General features: G+C 36.8%; 1 protein-coding gene across 2 annotated transcripts in view; it reads right to left on the bottom strand.

The window, feature by feature from the left end:
* The window catches only part of LOC103174634 (dihydropyrimidine dehydrogenase [NADP(+)]), a 156,153-nt gene that overhangs the window by 59,342 nt on the left and 82,315 nt on the right, over positions 1–14,496 (bottom strand). The window contains exons 13-14 of one of the 2 annotated variants that reach the window (XM_042334993.1): positions 10,875–11,090; positions 2,820–2,870 (exon numbers count right to left, since the gene is read on the bottom strand). In XM_042334993.1, coding sequence (XP_042190927.1) covers positions 2,835–2,870; positions 10,875–11,090 — 252 coding nt within the window. In that variant the 3' untranslated portion in view covers positions 2,820–2,834. Of the gene's footprint in view, positions 1–2,819; positions 2,871–10,874; positions 11,091–14,496 lie in introns of those variants that run through there. The other variant, XM_007887106.2, reaches the window with a different exon arrangement.

The following is a 14,496-nucleotide window of genomic DNA, read 5'->3' on the forward strand; positions in this document are numbered from 1 at the left end:
AAATTTATCTTCTTTAGTATAACTTGAAAAATAAGATGTTAGTGTTCCAGCTTTGTAACTTAACATGATTATGTTTGACCAAAACGTTGAGATACAAGCCTCATTACCTGTACACTACCAGCAGATACATCAATTATTCAATCTAATAACTAGCCATAACTCAACCACTGCAACTGGGTTAGGATGCGTAATGGTACTTTATACTTACAAAACTTCAAGTACAATGGAGGTTAATATAAATAGTATTTAGATACATCTAAAGTTCAAATTGTACTCGTCTAAATTTGGTTAGTGGCCATTAAATGATCTCAACTGTACGTGTGATTAATCACCAACTGTGTCAAATGTTTATTGCTTACCTATACATTTAGTCTTATTTCATGCCGTAAAATATCCATCCATATCGATGCTCTGCCCTTTTAATGCGCTTTCAGCTAATCCCAATCAACCTCTCCTATCCCTTCACCTCATATAGAGTTATGCAAATAGCACCCCCATGTGGTCAGCTAACGTTCTTCTTAACCGGGGGAGGCATAATAAAAGAAAAAGGATCAAATTAAATTAATTTTTTAAAGAAAAATAGGATTGAAGAATAGCGCAGAACAAGATGGAAAAACATGTGCAGATAAGGCCAAAATGGCTGAAAGCTTTGGAAGGGAAGAGACCAAGAAAACAATCGTAAGAGAGAACTGATATCTGTGTAGAGAAGGAGTAATCAGCTGGAGGCCATATCGAATGGGAATACATTCCTTGTTAATTATCACTCCTCCACATGCCACGGTCAGCACTTTTAAATATAACCTCTTTAGATGGAGGGAGACTCTGCCTTTCTTGAATCAAAGAAAGATATTACAGTATGTATCTACATTTGGAACCAAATACACTTGGTATATGTAATGAAGATTTCTCCACTTGGTTTGCCTTGCAGGTCTTATTGAACAAAACTGGTCAATCCATCTCAGGTGAAGGATGAATCTTGTGAGAACACCAGTATGTCAAGGTAACTTTCAACTTGAGATTATTTCAATTGGTTTTGATCATACAAGCAAATTTTTAACTTGATTTTCCATATCAGTTTGCTATATTCTTGCAGGAATTGGGAGTAAGTCAATGTTGGATCAAAAAAAGAGATCACCTCTAGATGAAGAACAAAGAGCTGGTGAAATCATTCATCAGCTAAGCAGATGTCACAGTTTGCTTCAGTTTGACTTGATTTGTTACATTTCCCCAGACATCCTGATAAACTACTTTGGTGCAACTAAACATTTTTAATTCATTAAGGCTTCTCTCGGAAACGTTGATAATATACGTGCAAGTTTCCAGGAAATTGAAATAAGTGCTCAGGTTTTAAATCATCAATCTGATTTCATCCACCCCTTCAATGTTGCTAAAAAAGAATAAATTACTAACAGTGAAGCGAACATGGAAAATCTTCTCTTAGCCTCTGCCGACGCCAGAACCATTTGTGGTTACATGAATTGAAATGGTTTTCAACTCTACGCCAAGTTGTCTTTAAACGGATTTTCCAAAATAATCAATCTCGGTTTTGTTAATTTACAATTTGGTCAGTTTCAGGCAACATGCAGTGCTTTGAATTTTGTCTGTCATGGTATGTGTAAGAGTATGAATATGAACCCGGCTTAGATTTTCATTGACTGAATGCTCCACAATGCTATTCATTCAAGTGTGATATACCTCAATAGCTCTTACCCAGATAGCAAATGGTTCAGGGCAGCATTCTTTGATGGGGTATCTGGGAGATATACAAGCATTCCTTTATATCAATTACTTTTGAAATCTCCTCCCCAAAGTCTTGCTGACAAAATTCATTTGAAATACTACTTCAATATTCAAAAAAATCAATAATTTAAACCACAGGTTGAAATTTTTTTTACTGCATTCACTGCAGACCCTTATTTTTTCCAAAATGAAAATGCTAATGACACCAAGGGGAAAAGCTTCAGCCTGAAGATATGCTTCATGTTGAATACAGAGTTGCTGGCTGTCGAGTTTTTAATCTTACTCTTACTCATCTGTGACAACGAATTTCCTGGAAACTTGCAAATACATTATCCACATTTCCAAGAGAAGCCTTAATCAATTAAAAATGTTCGGTTAATTCAAAGAACATTGGAATCAGGAACAAAATATTACTGAAATCACAAATTACCAGAGCAAGTGCATTTTCAATAACAATTAAATGCTTATTATGTTAATACGATAATACAGGGAACCCAGAGAGCAGCTCTGGGTTCAGAGGAGGGAAAAATCCAGCGACAGTACTTCTTTTAAACAGATAAGATGCCAAATTTGCAACAAAATAAACATCAAGTAATGGTTATTTAGTTCCTCATAAGACCACACTGGTAATGACAAGAATAGAGAGGAAATTCTAACTCAGCAAACAGCTAAGCCACTGATACATAATTTATCTCTTTCATCAGGCTCAAGCCCCAAGCATTCGAAGATAACCAAAGTTTTAAATCTTATTGAACTCTGAAAATAATTGAGCACCTTGTGACAAATACCTTAAATATGTTAACATTAAGGACGACATGTTTTAATCTTTAGAAAAAGGTTGAAATGATATTTTCTATGTAGAATCTTTGATTGCTTCTTACCCTGCGAGCAATACAGGGACGTGGAGTGGGACAATGTTCAGACTGTGAAGAAGAGTATGTTTATGACAAATGTCAACCACCATTTCATTATTACACAGAGTGTAATCAACAACTCGAAGGGTTAACAGGAAAAGAAGATCAAGCCAGGATATTTGATTCATTTAAGAAAAGGCAAAACACTGCAATAGGAAGATAGTAGGTGTTGTATTGGATTTATGCTTTCCATTCCACATTGCGTTCATTAGAAGCCTGTAAAAAATAAACACTGTTATTAAAGTGCTTTGGTAAGATTAAAAATAATGTATCGGACTGTCTATTGGAGAACACTGAATGGATCATTAGGGAGGAGATCAGTGCTGATCTACCATCTATGTTTACACAATACTGCTACAGTCGGTAGTATTGCATGATTTTAATCAAGCAACTTTAGAGCTGATCAAATGAGCTTTATTGAATTTATTGGTGATATTCCCTAGGTTTGATGTTCGTTATAAAAATGATCTATCATATATATCTAATCTGTCAAACGTGGTTAGCTCTGCAGACACGATTATATTTTCTGAAGCTACATGTGATATTATTTGAATATTATTTTACAAGTTCTTGCCAATTAAATATAATGTAATTTGGGAGTCATTAAAACTAGCCAACCTTCTACATAACCAAGAAAATAGTTATTTGATTAACCAATTTCACTGATTTTCTTGCTTCCTAACATCTCTACTATTGTCTCAATCCAATTGCAGGTCATTTTGTAACACAGACTGAAACATTTTTACTTATTGAGCCATTGAAGGAGTGAGGGTAATTTGTTTACTCCTCTCCGCCCCTCCACGCACACATTCCTCAATTGTCTGCAGACATGTGGTAAGGTGTTAAAATATCAACATGATGAGATGAGTCTGTTACTGTGAATAGAATGTAAATTTAAAGCCTTGATGACAACTGGATTGAAAAAGAGAGCTGATTATTTTGAAACGAGCAATAAGTTTGTGTGCTTGATTTCAGTTGACCCTAGTGTTGAGCCACTGTTACTACTCCTCACTGCGAATTTCAAGTCTGGTACTGGTATTGGCTGTCGCAGATTTGCTCCCAAACTTCCTTCCTAGTGATAAACCTGCCCAGTACATCAAATGCAATAATTATGGCTTAATAAAACAGAATAACATATGGACCATTTTTTCCTATCCATTTACAATGTAAAACCAAGGACAGTATTCAATTTCTCTCAGTATCAAGAACAACGCTAATTTATCTGGGAGAAATAGCAAAGGCAGTAGAAAGCTTGGTCTGTAATGGGAAAGACAGCAGGAAAGGGAAATAAGAGGAGGAGGAAGAGGAGGGAAAAGCAAATATATCGATGAATGATCTGAGAGCAACAATGCATTCATCTATTTTAAAGCATTTGGCTGAAGGGAATAGAGCTGACATATTTAGTCATTGCAGGATATGGTAAAGGAACGGTAGGTCACATGAATGGTCAAATACAGGCCCTGGAAAAAAAACCTTATTAAGGGTGGAATCCAGTTTTGTATGTACTCAATGAGAGACTATTCTCTCCTGGCATCTAATCGGGTTCAGACTAAGTGAGATGTCTCAAAATGCAAGGCCACTGTTGAGTAGGTTCGAGCATTCCCTGCATCCGTAATCAATAAAATTCAGAATCAACACAACAACAACAACAGCTTGCATTTACATAGCGCCCTTCACGTGGTGTAGGGTCCTAGAGCACTTCACTAAACACTAAAGTCAGAGATGTTAAAGGCCTTCTCTGACATGGTGCTGTCCTCTGCTCAGTTTGACACGCTGCTGAATTCCCTGTGAATATTCAGTCATACACAAATGTTCCAGCATGGCTTTGGCTTCCTTTAAATGTAGGTGTTGATTCTAATGACACGTGTTACTTGCATGAGTACTGGTGGCAGTGCTGAGCTCCTCATGCTGAACGCTATTTACATGAGACTGCATTTATTTTGGCTCCACATTTCCCTCGCTTTGGTAGAGTGGTGCCAGTGTGTTTAGTACCAAAATACCACATCATTATCATCCACTGGCAGCTCAATCTCAGAAGCTTAATTATTGTCATCTTCCGATTCTTATGCTGGTTCTATTTCTGCGGCATTGCTTGTAAATGTTAATTGGGGTACTTTTGCTTATAAATGTTAATTGGGTTATTTAGCAGAGGTCACTAACTTTTCATTAGCTGGTGATATGTCACCCGACACAAGCAAAATTACAGAGTTATTATCAGAAATAAACAACGCCAATCAGTTGGAAGGTCTGATTGCCACTTTAGTGCTTACGAGAATTGTATTTCTGTGACTCTGGTTATAAATGTTTATTAGTTATTTATATTGAGTGCCGGGAAATGAAAGTTACAGGAAACTTGTTTCCAGACAAATATCTAATTACCACATTATCAATCCTCACCTTCATATGCATAAAGAGTTACAAACACAAACACAAACTCGGGGAGATTAGCTACAAATCCTGCATTGCATTCAATTCAAGATTTAGTCTTTCTACCTTTTGAATGCTTCCCAAACGATCAGCAATAATACACAGATGTTGACAGGCGTTGGTGAAGGGACATGAAGAATAAGCAGGTGGTTTAACTTGTAATATGTATACACCATCAAGTATAAACAACTATTGAATTTCAAAGGGACAAGAAGACGCATTTTGCAATTTTTAAAAAAACAGTAAGCATTTTGTTCAGCTTTTCTCTATTGGGAAGAAAACTGCATCAAACGGAACAGTCGACAAGCAACAACCTCAGCTCAAAGCTGTCAAAGAGTAAGGGTTCTCAGCAATTTGTTCTTAAATGTTACTCATTTTAATTATTTATAGTTGGGAAGTGTTCAAAGGCGAGAGTGGGACCAGTTTGATTTCCACCTTATTAAGCATTCTAGCCCCAAGTTACCTTTATTTTTATTGTTGTGTTTTTCAGTACCGTTTCCATTCTTATTTTATCATAGTTACAAATATTAATGGGGCGAAATTACACCTGGGACTACACTTACTCTATTTATATAGCATTTTAGAGCAGCAGATTGTTGCAGTCAATCTTAACTTTGCAGTCACGTTTCATTAGCTCTGAAAGGAACTTACAAAAAAAAAGCTTCAAAATTAAGGCTACATTCAAGAATTTGTTAAAATTCAGAACACTTCAAAATGCTATGTTAATAGAGTAAATATAGGCTAAACTGAGGGTGAATATTATTTGATATTTAAATATTTACAAAGCTATCCAAGAAATTACAAAATATCAAAATATTTTACCCCAACAAAACAAAAAAGCTTATCTAAAATGACACCAATAAGCAAGCTAAATTTAATTTCTGCTTTCTTTTCACACATCTCTTTGGAGAAAAACACAAACACAAATCAATTTAGTTCTGCAACTTAACTCTTAAGCATACTAGACATTATAATTTTTAAACGAATAGGCGTCGTCACGCAACTACAAACGCCGCATCAGAATATAATTACTGAGATATTAGTTTCCTTCAAATATAGTTACTGACAGCACAGTTCGTACTTTAGCTAAAATGGCTGTTTAATAAAATCTGCAGCAAGAGAGGCAACTCCATTTGGCCAAGAACATGGACGAGCTTTGGGTATCTAACACAAGCTCAAACACACATGACAACTCTTTTGTTTGAACTGCATCCTGGTTCTGTCACAAAATGCCTCGGTGTTAACTCTAGACGTGTTTTCTGCCAGTCTCTCCTCGTGTGCCAATTACATAAGCCACTTCCCAGGCATCAGACAAAACTTCCACATGGCTGCTGTGCTCGCGTACCCTAATTAACCATCAGCTTAATTAGACAATTTACTGTGTAATTAGCAGGCAATTAGTCAGCACCTCTCAGATCTTATTGACTGCTGTGACAGCCATGTCTGCCTCGCACATTCCAACACAAAACAGCAGATCGTCATGCCTGCAGTCCAGAACATGCATGGTCTGCGGTTAATGTTGTGCCCATACAGTTTAACGAATACTGTTCTTTCCTGCGTTCTTTTGCTTTTCTGCGGTTTGAACCTCTTTGAAGACGACTTGTTCTCAAACTTCATGAATTTACTGACACTGTACATCAGTCAGTGTCACAGAGAAAAGGCGTGCAACACAGGAGTCAAACAGCAACTGCTGAATGCGAGACAAGTCAGACCATTATAACATGTTATGGCACACAGTAAACTGGATAAAAGAGAAGAATATTACTAGTGGAATGTGCAGAAAGGTGTACATAAACACCCTTTGTTCGTATAAACTTCATCTTCTGTTCTAATAGTGGCCAAACATATCTACATGTAACTGTCAGATATCCACTAATTTTAATTCAATCATACCTATGCCACCTTTATATAATTTTATTATTGTTATAGAATTGTACAGTTCATTAATCAAAAGCTTTTGATGGTTACGTTTTTGCATAATGGGGAATACATTGCTCTGAATTCCATTCCTCCCAAATTGGAATTAAGTCTGCTTTTGAATGCTGAGGAGCCTATCGATACACTTAAGTTGTAACTTAATATAAGATACATTTTGGATGTCGTTCTCAAGATTATGATTTCCATCAGTTTAATGCAATCTGTGTCACAATGAACTCCATTAGCTTCAAAGCATCCAGAAACAAGTGGATATTAATCACAACTATACATGAAAATCAGCTATCTAAACTTATATCTGCTGCTAATGCACATATGTGGAAACACTTAACATCTGGAGTTTTTTTAAAACTAAGCTTTTAAGGAAAACATACTTTGCGCAATCATTTCCGAGATCTAAACCAATTAATTTACTGAGGGGCAAATTACTGCTGCAAAGAAATTCTGTTCCCCTTTCCCTTATTTGACAGTGTGCTTAGAATCTGCCCAAGAAGCCTTTTCACAACTCGTACACCTTTTACGTGCAGCCCAAATAATGAAACAAGAAGAATAATATTTCGGTTTACTGAGATACCAGCTGGTATTTCAATGCAAGATGCTCATGTGGAATCAGTGACAATATATTAGACTCTCCACCCATTCCATATCTCTTGAACAAATGTCAAGAATTTATTTTAAAAAATACCTTGAAGAACATACACTATAATTCCGAAAAAAATAAAGCAAAGTTCACTCGAACATATTTGAGACAGAAATTACTGCAGCATTCAGCTGTCAATCTAGTTGGACGATGAGGGAGTAACATTGTCTGTAGGATAGGATAATAACATTTCAAGCAGATGTTCAGTCTGAGTTCTAATTCTCATTTAAGTCCCTTGGTAAGCATTTAATTTTGTCTTCGTATGCGAGCAAGGCAAATCACACTTCATCAAAAGTGTATTCTGAAATGTTACTAATTCATATTATAGCATATAGATGAAGAAATAACCTTTGTCATATAAAAATGATCAGAATTTCAAATGCCAAAGTACTATAGTTCACAGATGTTGTAAAGCTCTCAATCTGCCAGTGTTAATATAATACAGAAGGAAAGATCACAGTCCTTATCTTGCAAAGTGAGTATTCAGAATATTTTATATCTCCTAAAAAGGCTGTGGTCTTATACTTTCAAACTGCTCTAAAACTGTCCTGAAGATACATTATGTTGTGCAATTTCAGTGCAGTATATTTTCAGTTAAGTGTAAGAACTATACATTGATAATTACTGGGGTCTTAAGCAAGCTTGGGAAAAGAAAAGACCTCTCAATCCTTCTTTCCACATCTCATGACAACCTGTTCTGTTATAGGCTCTACCCAATTAGTTTAAAAGGGAGTCAGCCTGACTAAATTGGTAGCATTCTTTCCTCTGAATCAGAAGGTTGTGGATTCAAGCCTCACATTTGGGACTTCAAATTCATAGTCTGGGTTGACAGTCCATTCCTGGGGATACGCTGCATTGTCAGAGGTATCATCCTTCGGATGAGATATTAAACCGAGGTCCAGGGGATGTTAAATATCCCATGGCACTATTCTACAAGAGAATGGACTTTCCTGCTGTCCTGACCAACAACCCTACAGATTAAATTGGTCATTCATTTCATGGTTGTTTGTGGGACATTGTTGTGTGCGATTTGGCTGCTGCGTTCACATACAAAAATACACAGACACTACACTCTGCAGTAAATCCTATTAAACCCTATGAAATATTTTGACTTAATAATCTCATTGTAAGGATCAATTTTATTAGCACGGAGTAATATTAAAGGATGTGGGGAACTAGCAGGAGAGTGGGATTAGATTAGGTGGTTTATGTGAAGCACAGACTTGATGCCTTGATTGGCTTGTTTCTGTGCTGCAAAATGCTGCTAATCTCCAGAGGAAAATTTCCACAATGTTCCTCTATGGCCCCAAGGTAATTAAATTAATCTCCACTATGCAGTGTAATCTTTCAACCTACTTCTTCATTTTTGACTGGTCACTTTGAATGACAGACATGTTTTGTGGAGTATTTGATTATATTAATATTAAGAGTTTACCCCTGTACCCTTCAATCCCATTCTTAACTCGTTCTTTATTTAAATGAATAAATTAACGTAGAATTAGCATTTTCTGAATCTGAATTTGTATCTTTAACCCCTAAGCCTGAAAACCATCCTTAATGCTGTTCCCTCCAGCAACACTACAACTGACAGAAGGCACCAATGTGCTTTCAAAGCCACAATACACCAATGAGGCCTGACCAATGAACTATGCAATGTTAATAATCGCTTGTTTCACCTTATAATCAAACAGCATTGAGGCACATCCCAATGCATGAGATTATTTTGTCAGATATCAATTTGCTTTTCTGTAGTTTGATCCTCTCAAAATGGACTCTGAAAAGTTTTAACACAATTTTAATTATTTTTAGAGCTTCTGGTGCAACCAGCTCTTTAATAACATTTAGAAACTAATGTTGGCAGGGCTCTGTCTATGGGCTCAGTTACACATCCACAAATTCCTCAGCTTCTGGCCAGAGTTAAAGTGTTCTGCCTTAATCTCTTACTAAATTCTTTGGATCCATATGGATAATGTTCCACAAGGTGAAATTCATCAATTCAGACCTATTCTGCCATAAAATGAATTTGAAAATCTCCCCACTTAATTTTTTTAAAAAAAAACAAGACTTTAAATAGCTCAGCGTCAAATTATGCAATCAATTATTTTCTAAAATGACTTCAGACTCCAAATATCACTGGGTGGAATTACAACAACAACAACAAGAATTTGCACTTATATAGTGCCCTCCTGGCAGGGTAGCGTCTCAGAGCGCTTAACAGTGGCAGAGCCTGACTCCGAGCTGGGTGGTGGGGGGGAGTCTCAGTCATGGGATTTGTATCCCAGTTCTGTCAAGGATAGCATAAGTTTTAATGATTTGAAGAAAGTAAAAGGTTGAGGATTTTGTGAACTACATTGTATGTTATCTTTACCAAGAAATAAGTTTTCGTTTTATTTTACGCTGAACTTCTACTTTGTAAGCAATCTATCTCGATTTGTACATTCCACCACATTCATTCAGTTTCTCTTTCATGTAACATGCATAAAGACCTTGCTTGCAAGGCCCCACTGAAATTGAAGCTGCAATGTGTGTGGTTAGAGATTGAGGTGGATATGTACTTTGTATGAATAATACGTAAATCAATAATATAAAAGGCCAAATTAAGCTGTACTTTGCATTTTTAATGACCTGCTCATCCTCTCCTTGTGACACTGAAACAAAGTCCAAATTTAATAGAATTCATCCTTTCTTGCTGAAAGCCAGAACCAATTCTGCACTCTGAATGCATTCTGGCATAAAAGATCACATCATGTCAGAAATTATTCAAAGGCAGCACATTGTAAATTGGTTATGGGTTCCCCTCTAGAGTGGCCTGTTCTCTTATGCTGACATACAAAGAAGCACACAGTGATACGTGCAAATGCTAAATAATGGAACAGAGGACTGGCAGAGGAGTGATTTTGCATATGTCTTGCAACATAAGCGAAGCCACTGTTGAAGACTAAATAGCAAAATAATTGAAAACAATGTCTGCTCTCCTCACTCTTTGTGAATCACCATCGTCTTTTGAAGGATTTGTGTGGTGGCGTTACTTGTATTCACGAGGTGGCAGCAATTGGAATGCAAAACAGAAAATGCAGCAGATGGAAGTAACAAACGTTAAATTATAAAGACTATTTGATAACATGTTCTCAATGTTAGACTAATTAATTGCCGTAGCTGGTGCGGGGAAACACATACACTGTGGATTGACAATCTACTGTTAAGTTTTGTGCACGTACCTTATCCAAGGAAAACGTCTTTGTCAATGCAAAGGCCCAACCTGCCTCGAAGGATCTTCGAATCATTGCTGCGTTGGTTGTTGGAGCTGCACTGGCAAGGCCAAAAGGATTTGAAAATTTTAATCCAGCCACCTCTACACTGATGTCCACGAGATCGATAGGCGTGTAAAAGAGAGGTAGCTCAGGCTTCTCAAGAATGAGATAGCCATGTAAAGACTGGAAGTTGAAAAAGAAATTAGACAAATTTAAAAAACAAGAAGATCATTTGGGGATCCTTTTTTTTGCCAGTCAAATGGCATTATTCACGTGTTCTTCAGGTGAGACGTTAAAAACCGAGAACCCATCTGCCTGTTCAGGTGGACATTAAACATCCCATGGCACTATTTGAAAAGAGAAGGGAGTTTCTCCCACTGTCCTGGTCAAATTGGTCATTCACTTCATGGATGTTCGTAGAACATTATTGTGTTCAAATTGGCTGCCATATATGCCTATCATACATAGTCACACCACTTGACAAACCACTTCCACTTGACTGTGATACGCTTTGAGATGTTCTCCTGACATGAAAGGCGCTACACCAAATGTAAGGATTATTATTTATTATAATATTTTATACAATGGTGCAATTCAATACAATTTATATTTATTTAGATGTTTTGATTTGAACACAAATAAAGAGGTTTGGCACAGACCTCAATATTTTTTAGTATTCGTGCCTGTAGTTAGACTTGTTTTTATGGTCATATGACAATAATTCTCCAGTACTTTGAGATAATGCACGTCATTGATGCAAATACAATGCAAAATAAACAGAAAGCTGACACTGTTTACAGGTGAAGCTGTGTAAGCAATGTATTTTCATTCTTAAAGAAAACCTACACAGGGTTATGAGATTTTGAAAGTTGGCAAAGAAAGAGCAGAAATGTAACGCACAATCCCTTGTTTGTTTGGAGATTTCCAATTAATCTTCTATAGACAGGATCAAGCTTCATATAACTGTTATGTTAACATTTAAATATTCATTAACCCATCATCTTGGGTACAGACCTAACTAATGCTGGCAGCCCCACTTGCGATCTACCCAAATAATTACAGCAGCAATCTAATAAGACTTTATAATATTACTGTCCTTTGCAGCCAACGCTTCATAATTGTGTGATTTAGCCAACTGATATGAACTGTAAACAACCATTATAATAATAATAATCCTTGCATTTGATATAGCACCTTATCACAGCTTTGAGACGTTTCAAAGCGCTTCAAGGAATATACTGTAAAGTGATTTAACTGTATATTTTGTGAGCAAAACGCAGCAGCCAATTATGCATAGCAGTGTCCTACAAACAGTTGTGGATTGAGTGATCAAATTATTATTACTTCTAAAGAAAAAGGAACAAAAATACTCGCTTACATAATATCAAATGATGCATAACATGGCCAGAAATTTTGCATTTACTTCTCACCTGCAACAATAAAACTTGGTATTGTTACAGAATGAAAAAGGGCAATTGACTCAAACTATGCTTGGCAGCGGTGACTTCATCCCTTCAAGTACTCAATGTGTGTTTTGCGGCTTTCAAAATAAGCAAAAGCTTTGAATTAAAATGTAAATAATAATATAATAATAGCCCTTGCATTTGATACAGAACTTTCACTTTGGAAGGTGTGTCAAAGCATTTCATAGGATGAACTGTAATGTGTAGTCACTGTATATTTTGTAGGCGATCATAGCAGCCAATTTGAACGCAGCAGTGTCCCACAAAGAGCCAGAAAATGAATGATCAATTTGGTCTGGAGGATTGTTGGCCAGGATAGAGGGAGAATTTCCCTCTCTTTTTGAATACACATCCATCACACTTTCAAATATAACACATGAAGCACTTTGAGAATTCTCCTGATGCGAAATCTCCTATATTAAATACAAGGATTATTATTATTTTATCATTAAGCCCTAAATATAATATAGATATTACTGCAGAGAGAGTGGTATGAATGCTTGATACAATAGGGAATACAAACTGATCATGTTAATATTCTGCATTCTATTTGAATATGTCTAGGATAGTAAAGTATATGGAATTTTACCATTGGGAACACCATAACATTTAATAATTTACAAACATCGTTAACTAATAATACAATTTAAATGAAATAAATCAAAATCATATTATCCAAATTTAAATTTTCTAGCAACTAGACTGTAATAGCCAGTATGATACCAAGGAGATAGGGAACTTGCAGTGCAAACTAACTTAAGTAGCCTAAGGGCAATATTCTAACATGTCTAGATAGAGGCACTTTGGACATTGATACAGTGGTGAATACCATCAAGCCAGAACACTGAAAATTCTGGTATCTTTACATACCACCTGCCGAGAGACCGAACCAGAAGTCATGTTATTACTTTGGTTTAGGAGGTTTTTTTTCTAACGCTATGGCAATTTGTTTCCAATTCCCAACACGCTGCTTAAAATACACACTATGTGTTCTGACGGTATGTAGCACACATGGAGCAATTCACGTGTTGAATTGCGTTAATGAAAATTGACTGCAGCAGCAATTCCACAGTTAAAGAGAAGATACAATAAGGAATAGTAAATTATCTAGATGGTGCCATTTCTGAGGAAGACCTCATAACTCAGCAGTGACTAAGTTCCCCGCTGTGTATTCTGTTTAACAGATATGAATAATGTAATATTAAAATAAATGATTTTATTTAAATATTTCTCCCCCGTGGGACTGTAAGATGTTGGAGTCAGATTAATACCTCCTGTGATGACAAGTGGAGTGCAATAACGCCCTTCTCCTTGAGCAGTGACTGGATTTCCATTTTTAAAATGATCTGACTAAAAATGGAGGTCGGGGGTGGGGTGGGGTGGCTCAATCTTCCTGAAAATATTCCCAAAATGAGGTGTCCCTGACAATATACATTTCCAACAGTATTAAATTGTACAGGATCAGGGGCTAGTGTAGCAGTAATGAAAGTCATGCTGTACGTTAACTTATCCGTGCACTTTTATACTGGAGTATTGTTGGGTTCGAGAACCACATATTGCAATCTGTTTTCTGGTGCGTGGCTGAGCTGAAGCTTCGCCAGCTTAAGAATGGTTCACTTAACTTACGCAGCTTGGTGTTGTGCAGCCAATTGTAAGGAGATCTTATCTATTGGTGGGTATAATAAATAATCCTTGCATTTGATATAGCGCTTTTCACATCTTCTCGACGTCTCAAAGCGCTTCACAGCATAGACTGTAAAGTAAATTGACTGTATATTTGTGGGCGAAACGAGGCAGCCAATTGCGCACAGCAGTGTCCCACAAACAGTCGTGGATTGAAAATGACAAATTTATTATTGCTTTGTTTTGGAGGGATTATTTATTAGGCGTGTGGAGTAAGGAAACTGGCCCAAGGTTTCGCCCTGCCTGGAATTGAACCCAGGTGTCTCGCTTGCAAGGCGAGTACTCTAACCACTGAGCTACAGGATGTAGCACTAAGTAACATACAAATGCAGGGACCCAGTGTCATTCCTTGGTCTGTCCTGAGTTAGTTCATCTGGAGTCGCAGTGAGCGTAGAGACTACAACTGACTTCAATGACCCTAGGCTTTTTTGGTGGGTCAGCTG

The sequence above is a fragment of the Callorhinchus milii genome, unplaced genomic scaffold, assembly GCF_018977255.1.
Source record: "Callorhinchus milii isolate IMCB2004 unplaced genomic scaffold, IMCB_Cmil_1.0 Scaffold5, whole genome shotgun sequence".
NCBI lineage: Eukaryota > Metazoa > Chordata > Chondrichthyes > Chimaeriformes > Callorhinchidae > Callorhinchus > Callorhinchus milii.